Source organism: Mesoplodon mirus (assembly GCF_964341445.2).
Source record: "Mesoplodon mirus genome assembly, chromosome: X".
Lineage (NCBI taxonomy): Eukaryota > Metazoa > Chordata > Mammalia > Artiodactyla > Ziphiidae > Mesoplodon > Mesoplodon mirus.
The window spans coordinates 61,069,173-61,078,827 of NC_138981.1; the positions used below are offsets into that span (position 1 = coordinate 61,069,173).

Sequence of the window (9,655 nt, forward strand, 5' to 3'; positions counted from 1 at the left end):
CCCCAGATCCCTTAGGCCCCCATGTCTCCCTGTTCACAGCCTTAGACAAATCTAACCATCCACCTTCAGCAGGATCATTCTAAAAATCAAAGTTGGTTAATTCTTTGCTTTCCTGCAAATTTCCAGAGGCTCCACAAGCCACAGGAATGGTGGTACCAGGGATAAAGGCGCGCTCCCAGCTTGGCCTAGAAGGCCCTTTGAGCCCAGCCTCTTGCAAACTTCTTTCTAGTCCCCTCCTCTCACACCCCGTCCCAGCCCTATGACCCTGCTTGCTAAACTCCAGTTTTGTAGCTAGTACAGCCCCTTTCATGAACATGCACTTACATAACAGCTTTACCCCTCACTCATTCTTTCTTTGGCTGACTCTGGTCTTGTTTTTAAACCCAATTGTTTCTGTGGGTAGATGAGTCTTTGTGTAAAGGCACAGAGCAAGGCCAGCGAGGATGCACCACAAACAAACAGTTGCTACCTCGGTGGAGGGCAAGAGGTGATCAGGATTGAGGGAGAGAGCTGGTCAAAGGGTATTTTCACTTTATCTGTAGAGTTTCTACTTTTCGCAAAGAGATTGGATCATGTATTTATGACTTGTGAGATATCAAAACAAACAAACGAACCAGTTCTATACCAGGAAGCTTTCCCCAGACTTCCCAGGCAGATGGAGCTCTTTCCTTTTCTGGGATCGAAAAGGACCTTCCCCCTGTGTTATAGAAAATACTGTTTTATTGTAATTTGTTGATGCCTTTCTCCTTCTAGATGGGGGACCCCCTCAATGGTACAAACTTTAATTTATGCTCCTGATACTTAGCAGAGTGCCTGGCCCAGAGCAGATGCTCAGGGAATGCTCAATCCAATGCCTTGCCTCTTTCGGTGGGCTCCTTCAAAAGCACTTTCTAGGGGACAGGCCCCATGCTAGTCCTGAAAAGCTGATTCGTTTTCAGTGTCCAAGGAAGAATGTCTCTGGGAGTCTGAAATGTGGGTAGAGGAGTCTCTAGGCTCTTCGGTTGTGTCAATATGAGGACAGGGCTGGATTCCACACCAGCCCCATGCCCCCACCTGCCCCCTTCCACCTCAAGGCTGGGATCCAGTTCAATGCTACCGTCCTGTCACTTGGCATGCTGCTAAAGCAACTGCCTCCTCAGCAGCTAATCTAAGGGCAACAGATATATCCCCAAATGTTGACCTTGTCGAGCCCAGCTCTGATCTGTGTCCCTAAAATGGAGGCCAGCCCAGAGAAATGGGCTGTCCCCATACAGTGTGGGCCAGAGTTAGGGGACACATGTCCCAGGCATGGAGGTGGGGCTTGAGCAACTGTCCGAAGGACTTGAAGGCACCTAAAATCTCAGTTTAACGGTCTGTAGCTTTTGCAATTTTCCAGAGAAATCTGAGCTCCCAGGTCATAGGATCCTTCTTGGGTCGTACTTATTGCCCAAGGGCAAAAAGGCAAGGAGTGGCCTTACTGCATCATCTGGATTGGGGCTAGAGATGGGGTGGGGTGCCTTTTAGAGTTGGTGAAGCGTGTGCCACGTGGCTAGGGCAACCCTTTAGACTTGGATGCACAAGTGGCCAGGATGCTGTAGAAGGGTCTGGATCAGTCTTTCTTCCAAGAATGCTCCCAACCAGCCCATGTCATCAACCTCAAATAAGACAGTGTTCCTGGGGTCTTAGGGCAGTGAGGCTAGGTACTTGGACTCCTGGAGATATAATGGCAGTGGTGATGGCAGTGGCAGCAGGAATTCAGTGAGGAGCCTCCCCTCCCCTCCCCACCCCCCGGCCCCACCTCAGTCTTCCCCATTCCTCCCATCCAGCCCAGCTCCCTCCCAGCTATCCACCAGCAACCCCACCACGGGTCTCAGGCTACCCCACCATGGGTCTCAGAATTGCTAGAAGAATGTCAGACCATGCCGCACCCCATTAGACCTCAATGAAGAGCACCTCCAGTTGGCCCATCTCTTGTAAGTAACTTTTATTTTTATTTACAACATAATTGGTGGCTTTATTCCTCCATCTTTAGGAACAGTTGGCATCAGCAGCCAGATGGAAAGTCTGCAGTGAAGTCAAACTCATTCTGCCCCAGCCACAGCTCCGGAAGCTCATTGGCTCGGTCCAGTCCCAGTTCCACCACCAGTGACATCAGCACCTCCTCATCCACCGGGTCTGAGTCGATGATGGCAGGGCTCTGGGCACCAGCAGAAGGAGAGAGTGACCCCGCCCCTCCCGCCTGAGCCCCGAAGCCCCAGTTTGGCAGGGGCCCTGCCTCCCCAGGTTGGCCGGGAGTGGCGGCGCCCATCCCATGATACTGGCTATTAAGTTTCTGCAGCTGCATACTGGCCAGCAGGTGAGGGGCGGGGTGCAGGTTGAAGGGTGGGGGTTTAGTGGGAGGGGCGGCAGTAGGAGAGCTTATTGGAGATGGAGATCCCGAGGAACCAGCGGGAGCCCCATTGGCCTTGGTTCCATTCGAGGTTACCCCGGGGTAGTGCAGGATGGCCACTGCTTTGCGATCTTTCACCGCCAGGTTAGAGTAGGCCAGAGAGCTCATCTCTGGGTTGGCATCCTAGAAGACAGAGAAAGGCAGAGCATGGTACCCCTGCTCCAGGCTTTGTTCCTCACCATCCATCAGGCCCAAAAAGTGCTTCATCAGGGGCTAGTGGTGGGGAAGCCGCAATAAGGCCCCCTGGAAAGGTAGGCTCCTTTCCTAGCTCGAGTTAGGTTCAAGTATCCTTCTGCCACCTTGGCTCCGAGCACTGTGCTCAGGCCTAAGTCCTCATGCTGGGCACCCGTCATCCTAAATGAGTTCACTGCTCTCATCTCCGTCCCCCGACTCTGCCTTCAGCTCGCCATTCTACAAATGGGATCTCATTGTCCCTCTTCTCAGCCTCACTTTAAACCACTGAGACAATGGAGTGGTCTTTTCCAATTCTGCTTCTCTGCTCCCTTCTCCGCCATCTTTCAATACCCCTAGTGGGTTTGAAGTGACCATGTTTACGTAGAAGCTATTTTCATTCTCTCCCAAGAAAGCCCTGCTGTCTCCAGTCTGCTAAAGGACACCAGATACCCCAGCCAGGAGGGCCTACCACACGGCCCCGGCCCCGGCCTGGTTGTCTTTCCGGCTCCAGTGTCTCTGTCTGTAAAATGGCAAAAGTTACCTCCTTCATAGGTGAGGTGCCACCCTTGACATCAAGTGCAGGCCTCGACATAGTTGGCATTTCAGAGCCTTGGCAGAAGTTGGACAAATTGGTGGGAGGTGATGCTGCCAGCTGGAGCTGTTGTGCTGTATGTGAGGGAGAAGAGGTAATAAGAGCAAAGGCTTTATTGACCAAGCAGGTACTAGCGAAGCCCAAAGCTGGGCCACTCCACACAGCTACAAGGCAAGGATGGTGACGGGTTAGACCCAAGACCAGAGACCACCTGAGCAGAAGGAGGAGATCCAGTTGGAACTTTTGCCTGAGGCAGGAAAGGTGCTAGATTTGGCCAGGTGCTGCCCAGCCAGCCAGCTACCCACATCACCAAGAGGGGACACGTATGACTGTTTCCTCATGCCAGTGATGTCACAGCCCCAAGTGGGGTGCACTCTTCCTGATTCTGAGGACAGCAATGTCCCTGAGTAAGTAGCACACTGTCTCAAAGGGCCACAGGCATTCAGACTGGAGGCATTTAGGCCTCCACCAGAACTGGGAGAAAGTAGGAAGGAGTCAGGGCAAGGAAGACCTAGAAAGCTGGGGGCTGCCACCCAGAGAAGGAATAGGTCCCCAAAGCAAATGTCATGGGGCTCCAAAGTCCTGCCTCAGCCATGGTTTTGTGTGAGAGAAGCTGGACTGATCAGGGTAGTCTGGGGGCTCTGAAGTAGCCAGAGAGCAGCTAGGGATGTCTCAATTTCCTCCACACCACAAGGCCCCTCCAAGACAGACCTGGCAGCACTTGGTTTTCCCAGGACACCTGCTCTGAGCCCAGACACACTCATCTGTAGTGACAGGTGGGCATAATTCTTCCCGGAGGGAAACTGAGGTTCAACAGCTTTCCCATCAGGTGGCAGTGGCTCTGGGAGCAGGAGCCAGCACTCCTGTGCCCACATGCCTCATCTGACCACTGGCCAAATCATCATACCTAGAATGATTCAAATGGCTCCTGAAGAAATGACCCCCTAGGTCAAATGCCAAAGGGATAAGATAAGGGGATGAAGGGAAAAGAATCTCCCCAAACCAGAAAATAATAATAAAAAACAATCTCCGACAACTCTAAAGTTATTTTCCCAGAAGCTTTTTTTTAAGCCCCATATATTCTAGCCTTCATGATGAATTAGAGATGGAGAATTTCATATTTATAAATACCTCCTGGCCCAAAGAATCTTCAGCATCTTCAAAAGTCTCTAATCTTTCCAACAAGGCTAGAATTCTCTGTGGCACTTCCCTCCCCCCAGTGGTCATTAAGAATCTGCTCAGACCCTTCTAGAAAGTGGGCACTTACTACCCGTCTTTATCATCTCTGCACCGCTTACTTGTAGGGGAGGGAGGCAAGAAAAAATAGAAAAAGGAAGGGGGGGAGAAAACACGAGAAAACAATCGGTTGCTGGGTCCGCCACCACTGCTTGATTGGAGCCCTGTTTCTTCTCTGAGGCAACCAGAGAATAGTTCAAGCCAGTGATTACAAGACAAGGAATCTAATCCATGTCGCCTTCAAGAGCCCAGCACCTTCAGTATCAAGCAATTTTCATGTCCTAAGAAAAATGTCGGGAGGGGGGTGGCTGTCCATCTTTTCCTGTTCCTATCCAGCCTTTCTTCTTTCTTTATGCTACCAAGTACCCGAATGTACATAAAAAAATAATAATAACAGCAGCAGCAACAACAAAAAGAAACAGAAAGAGGAGGAAAAAAAGAAAAATGAAAAAAGAGAGAGAGAGTGCAAGAGAAAAAAGTATCTCTGTTCTGATATCAGTTCCTGGGGAAGACCATTTTACCACGTCTCCCCCTTCAGGCTGTGAGCTCCCCTAGGCAGGACCCTGTTTCCATTCAGATCTGTTGCCTCCCATCGCCGCCTCCCCCTCCACCAGCCCCGACCCCCGGCCTGGGTCTGTGCTCCATAGGCGCTCAGTAAGTGTTGTTGTATCCGTCTGAAGAGGCAACCGCATCTCGATCGGAATCCTTGCCCTGCTTCCCCGATTTTCTGTCTCCCCTCTGCCACCCAGCCCATTTGAAGGCAAAACTTGGCAACGCAGAAACGTCCCAGCTCTCTCTCCAAGCCGCGAGCCGACCACTGCGAAACAGCTGCGAGAGACGGCTGGGCAACCCAGAGCAACAAGTGCCTCCTCTCCTGCCGGTGCCTCGCGGGCCCGGGCCACCAGTTCCCGGTCCCGCCGCCCGCCCTCCTTCAGAGACCGACCCGTGGGCCGGCAGCCCCCTCCCGCCTAGATGAGGGTGGGAAAGGGAGAGGAAGAAGAGAGAAGGGAGAGTCAGGTAGGAGGGCCGCGTCTTTGACCTGTTGGGGGACCAAAAGTTAAAATGGCACCAACCGGATGGCTCCATCTCGATTGCTATTTTCTCACTCAGGAGAAATTTAAAAATCCAAACAGTACTGCGGCTTGGCTTGGATGCGCTCTAACCAGACCAGTCAGTTTCGCCACCTGAAAACTAAAGGCCCGTTGTTTGCGGACAGCTCGGCCGCCCTCCTCGCCACATCCCAGGTGGAGACGCCGGAGCTGGGGGCGGCCGGGAGCATCCCTGCACGGTGGAGCGCGAGCACCCAGGCCGCCAGGGCCCCGAGCGTCCGATCCCGCGAGTGCCGTATCAGGAACCGATCGTGGAGACAGGATAGACAGGCGGGGAGGGGCCCGGGGTCTCGGCCTCCGCGGCGAGTTTGGGGCCCCGCGGTGCTGCCGCGCGCGGGGGCGCACTCCGGCGCCGGCTGCGGCCACTCCCGCGCCTCACCAACACTTACTGAGCGCCCGCAGAGCACCCGACGCGGCCGCAGGCTGAGCCTACCCCCTAGCCAAGTCGCCTGTGGTCAGTGCTATCACTCCGCTACGAGAAGAGTGAGAAGCTCGGAGAGGTTCGGTAACTTGCCCAAGGTCACAGCGCTAGAAAGTGGCGGAGCCGGGATTCGCAGCCAGGTCTGTCTGCCTCCAAGTCCGGCGCTTGGCGAGGCAAGGACTCCGTGCGCGGCCCGGCCCCGCCGCCGGCGTTTATAGGCAGAGGGGTGTGTGCGTGGGTGTGCGTGTGTGGGGGAGGGCGTGAGTGTGGGGGAGAGCAGAGGTCGACCAGGCAGTAGAGGCAAGTTGCCCGAATTCTCTAACTTCCATCCCTCAATTCCGCTGAACTCGGTCCGAAAAGCCCCTCTCGCCTTCAGCCCCCGAAGGAAACCTGAGCTTTGTGCAGCCCCAGAGCCGGAGCGTCCAGATGCGGTCCGGGCGATTAGCAAAGTCGGTGGAAGCCAAGCTGGAGAAAGCGCGGGCGCGGGGAGAAAAGGTGCTGCTGTCTCCCCAGGAGAAGCGGGCGTTTGGCCCGGCTGGCCGGCAGGCGGGCGCACTGGCGAGCGAGCCGGTTCGCTGGCTGGCTGGCGGGCGGGCGGCGGCCCCTCCGCCCCCCAGCAGAGCAGCTTTCAAACAGAAAACAAGTCCCCCAAAGACCCCCGGCCCTCCCGGCCCCCGCCCGCTCCCTGCGCCCGCTCCGCTGGAGTCCCCGGCCCCGCCGCCCAGCCCACCGCCCTACCGGGCGGCCCGGCTTACCTCCGCGAAGCCGCCTGCCCTGGAGAGAGGGAAGCGCGGAGCCCGGTGAGCCGCGGGCGCAGCGGCGGAGCCCCCAGCCCCTGGCACGCACGCCGCCACCGCCGCCGCGAGCCGGTCGCGCTCAGTGCCACCCGACCCCGGGGCGCCTGGGAAAAGCCCGCACCACCGCGCCGCGCCGCCGCCGCACCTCACCGTGCCGCGCCAAGCAGCCCCGGCCCGCGCCCGTGCCCGCCCGCCCGCCCGCAGCTTCGGCGCCTGACTCCGGGGCGGTGGCGGTGGCGGTGGCGGTAGCGGCCACCGCGCTCCCTTCCCGGCGCTGGGGAACCGGGTCTCAAGCCCCCATTGCCGCCCGGAGAGCCCTGACGCACACGCACACGGGAGCAGGCTGGCCTCGGCTAGGAATCCCAGGAAGGACAGACCCTTTTCCCCCTTTTTCTCTCCCTCCTCCCAATTTCCACGTCTTTATAACCGGCTTAGGGCATTATTAGCACATGTCCTGGCTCGTGGGCGAGTTGGTGGCAAAATCTGAACTGGATACTCACCGAGGGCCAGAGCGGGTGCTGCGCCTTCCTCAGCCCTCTTCCTCCTCGCCAGGAACGACCCTTCTCCGGCGGGCTGTGGGCGGGCAGCCGGGCGGAGCGAGCCTCTTCTCGGCAGCTCAGCGGTGCCCCTTCTGCAGCTGTGCCGCTGGGAACATTTTATAGCGGCGGCTGGCGTGTGTGGCCCTTTAAAGGCGCTCGAGCTGGTGCAGTCACCGCGGATCGTGTGAAAGCGAAGGGCCGGCTGGGGATCGGAGTCCGAGCGGCTCCGCGGGTCTGGCGGCGCCGGGGACCAGCCACGGCTCCCGGGGTGCGGCTGGCGGGCCCAGGCCGTGGTCGCCCCGAGCTCCGAGCCCCCGGCCGATGCCTGCGCTTCTAAAGCGGGCAGGGGCCCGGGCCCCGGGCACAGTCTCTCCCCACCGCCCTGCATGGACTTGCCCAATAAATTCCACTTAGTAATTTCGCTGAGGCGAGGGAGAGCTGTTAGTGTCTGTTTTCTGACCTAAATCTAGAGGGTGGTCAGAGCGGGCTTCAGGGGGCTGGGGGGAGAGCTATGGGCTCAGGAAATGACCTGGGGGAGGAGGACGAACAAGGGACGGGGCCCAAGGGGCACGATTTGGGTTTTCTACAGGGCTTTCTCGGAGTCTGTCTGCTCCTTTTGGGCTGCACCATCTCCCTGGTTGAAGGGCCGAGGCTGGGGGTCCCTTTCCCCTTAAAGTCGCCAGATTGCAGGCAGAGCTTCTTGGAGGGCCTATCCGTCCCGCAGCGGTGGCTTCCCTCGAAGACCTGAGCTGGGATTGGGTTCGAGGGATTCTCTCTTGTGGTTATGCAGGGCTGAAGGAGGCTGGCGGGTTGCGACGTGTAGATATGTCACGGATCGTGGGGCCAGGTGCAGCTCACGAGGCACAGCCGAAAGGCCAAGAACAGGCAGCAGGGTATGAAGAGCTTGCCCCGGGGCTCGTGGGGACTCCTCCTGCGTTCCCAGTATGCCAGGTTATTTTATTATCATTATATAATCATTCCAGGTAATAAGAATAACATTTTACATTAGGAGCACATCTTTCTCGGGTTAGGATATTATCTTACAAATCTCTTTGGAAAAGAGGTCCAGGTCTTCTCCTTCATTTCAGTCATGCTCCTCCTGGCCAACAAGCTCCCATCTCGCCTCTTACAAGAAGGCCACCAGGACTACCCTTCTACCAAACTCTCTCTTCTTGGCCCCTTTCAGCAATAACTACTCAGTTTACAGTGTTTATAAAGCATGCTCTTTTTTAAAAGTCCTGATGTTAAGAAAAAAGGGGGGAGGGAATGTCATGAAGTCATTTTCACTGTGTATGTGTTCTGTCTTCTTAATTGGATTTGAAGACCTAAAGGTCTTTTCCTTTTCTTCTTTCTTTCCCACTTTTTCTCTTCTTTTCTTTCTTTCTTATTCTTTTTTCTTTAGTACCCCAAAGTGCCCTGCATTTGCTCTTTGAACAAAGTTCTGTTTGTTGATGGACTGACCAGCTTACTGACGTAAAGATGGGGAGCAAACAGAGGGACAGATCAAGGCCCTTGCTTGACGCCTGGAGGAAGCTGGGGCCAGTGCTCTGGACGCCAGGTAAACCCATTCCCCAGCCCCCAAAGCTACTTTGCCTGTCTCCCTTCCTTCCCCTCACCCTGCCTCAACACAAACCCAGTAACAATCACATCCCACATACCATCCTTGCACTTTCTCACTTTGCACAAAGATCGTAGGTCGTGCCCAGTTTCCTTCTGATAAAAGGCAGGATCTGTCGGGACCTTAAAACGCTACAAAGTTTGCTTGTGAAATACACCCCCAAGCCATCTTGGTGTTTGCCTGAGGTGAGCGACCCCGGGCTTTCGAATTGTGTTTTTCTAATTTGGACCTCCGACCTACCCTCCCCCTCAGCCCCCGCTCGGGAGAGGGTCTGGAAACCGCGACAGCGTCTCTGCGGAAGGCTCCGGATCCGGGAGGTGGCGGATCCGCCCTCCATCTATTGGATGGCTCCCAGGCCAATTGTTAGAAAGAGGCATATGTTCATCTCGGCTTCTGGAGTGTCTCCGGAGCAGTTGCTCAACAGCCAGCCCCCTCCCCCATCCGGACCATTGAAGGGCAGAAAAAGGAGCGCCCTCCGCCACATTTCTCTTTGCCCACATGCCAGAAAGGGTCTCCCCACTGGTAACTTCCTGTCATCTCCACTGTCCACCTCCTTGGGAGCAGGGAAGAAAGGGGGTATGAGCACTCAGCTTTGGAGCACAAAAGCCACCCTTTTCCTTTGGGGGGCAGATGGAAGGGGAGGTTAGTCTCAGAGGCAGGGAGAGAGCAAAGGAGACATTTGCATTTCTCTGCAAATATGCCCTGGATCATTGACTTCCCAGTCGGTTCCAGCATAGCTCA

General features: G+C 56.0%; 1 protein-coding gene across 6 annotated transcripts; it reads right to left on the reverse strand.

The window, feature by feature from the left end:
* Positions 1-1,948: 1,948 nt before the first annotated feature.
* Positions 1,949-7,506, reverse strand: CITED1 (Cbp/p300 interacting transactivator with Glu/Asp rich carboxy-terminal domain 1). 6 transcript variants are annotated; one of them, XM_082609398.1, is made up of 4 exons: positions 7,258-7,380; positions 6,716-6,734; positions 3,144-3,268; positions 1,949-2,551 (listed from the first exon to the last, which is right to left on the reverse strand). In XM_082609398.1, exons 3-4 carry the CDS (start codon positions 3,201-3,203, stop codon positions 2,024-2,026), a joined length of 588 nt encoding a protein of 195 aa, XP_082465524.1. In that variant the 5' UTR covers positions 3,204-3,268; positions 6,716-6,734; positions 7,258-7,380; the 3' UTR covers positions 1,949-2,023. The 6 variants fall into 6 exon arrangements, with proteins under 6 accessions (XP_082465524.1, XP_082465521.1, XP_082465525.1 ...); XM_082609395.1 differs by lacking the exon at positions 7,258-7,380 and adding an exon at positions 7,084-7,130; XM_082609399.1 differs by lacking the exon at positions 7,258-7,380 and adding an exon at positions 7,090-7,109.
* Between the last annotated feature and the right edge of the window lie 2,149 nt (positions 7,507-9,655).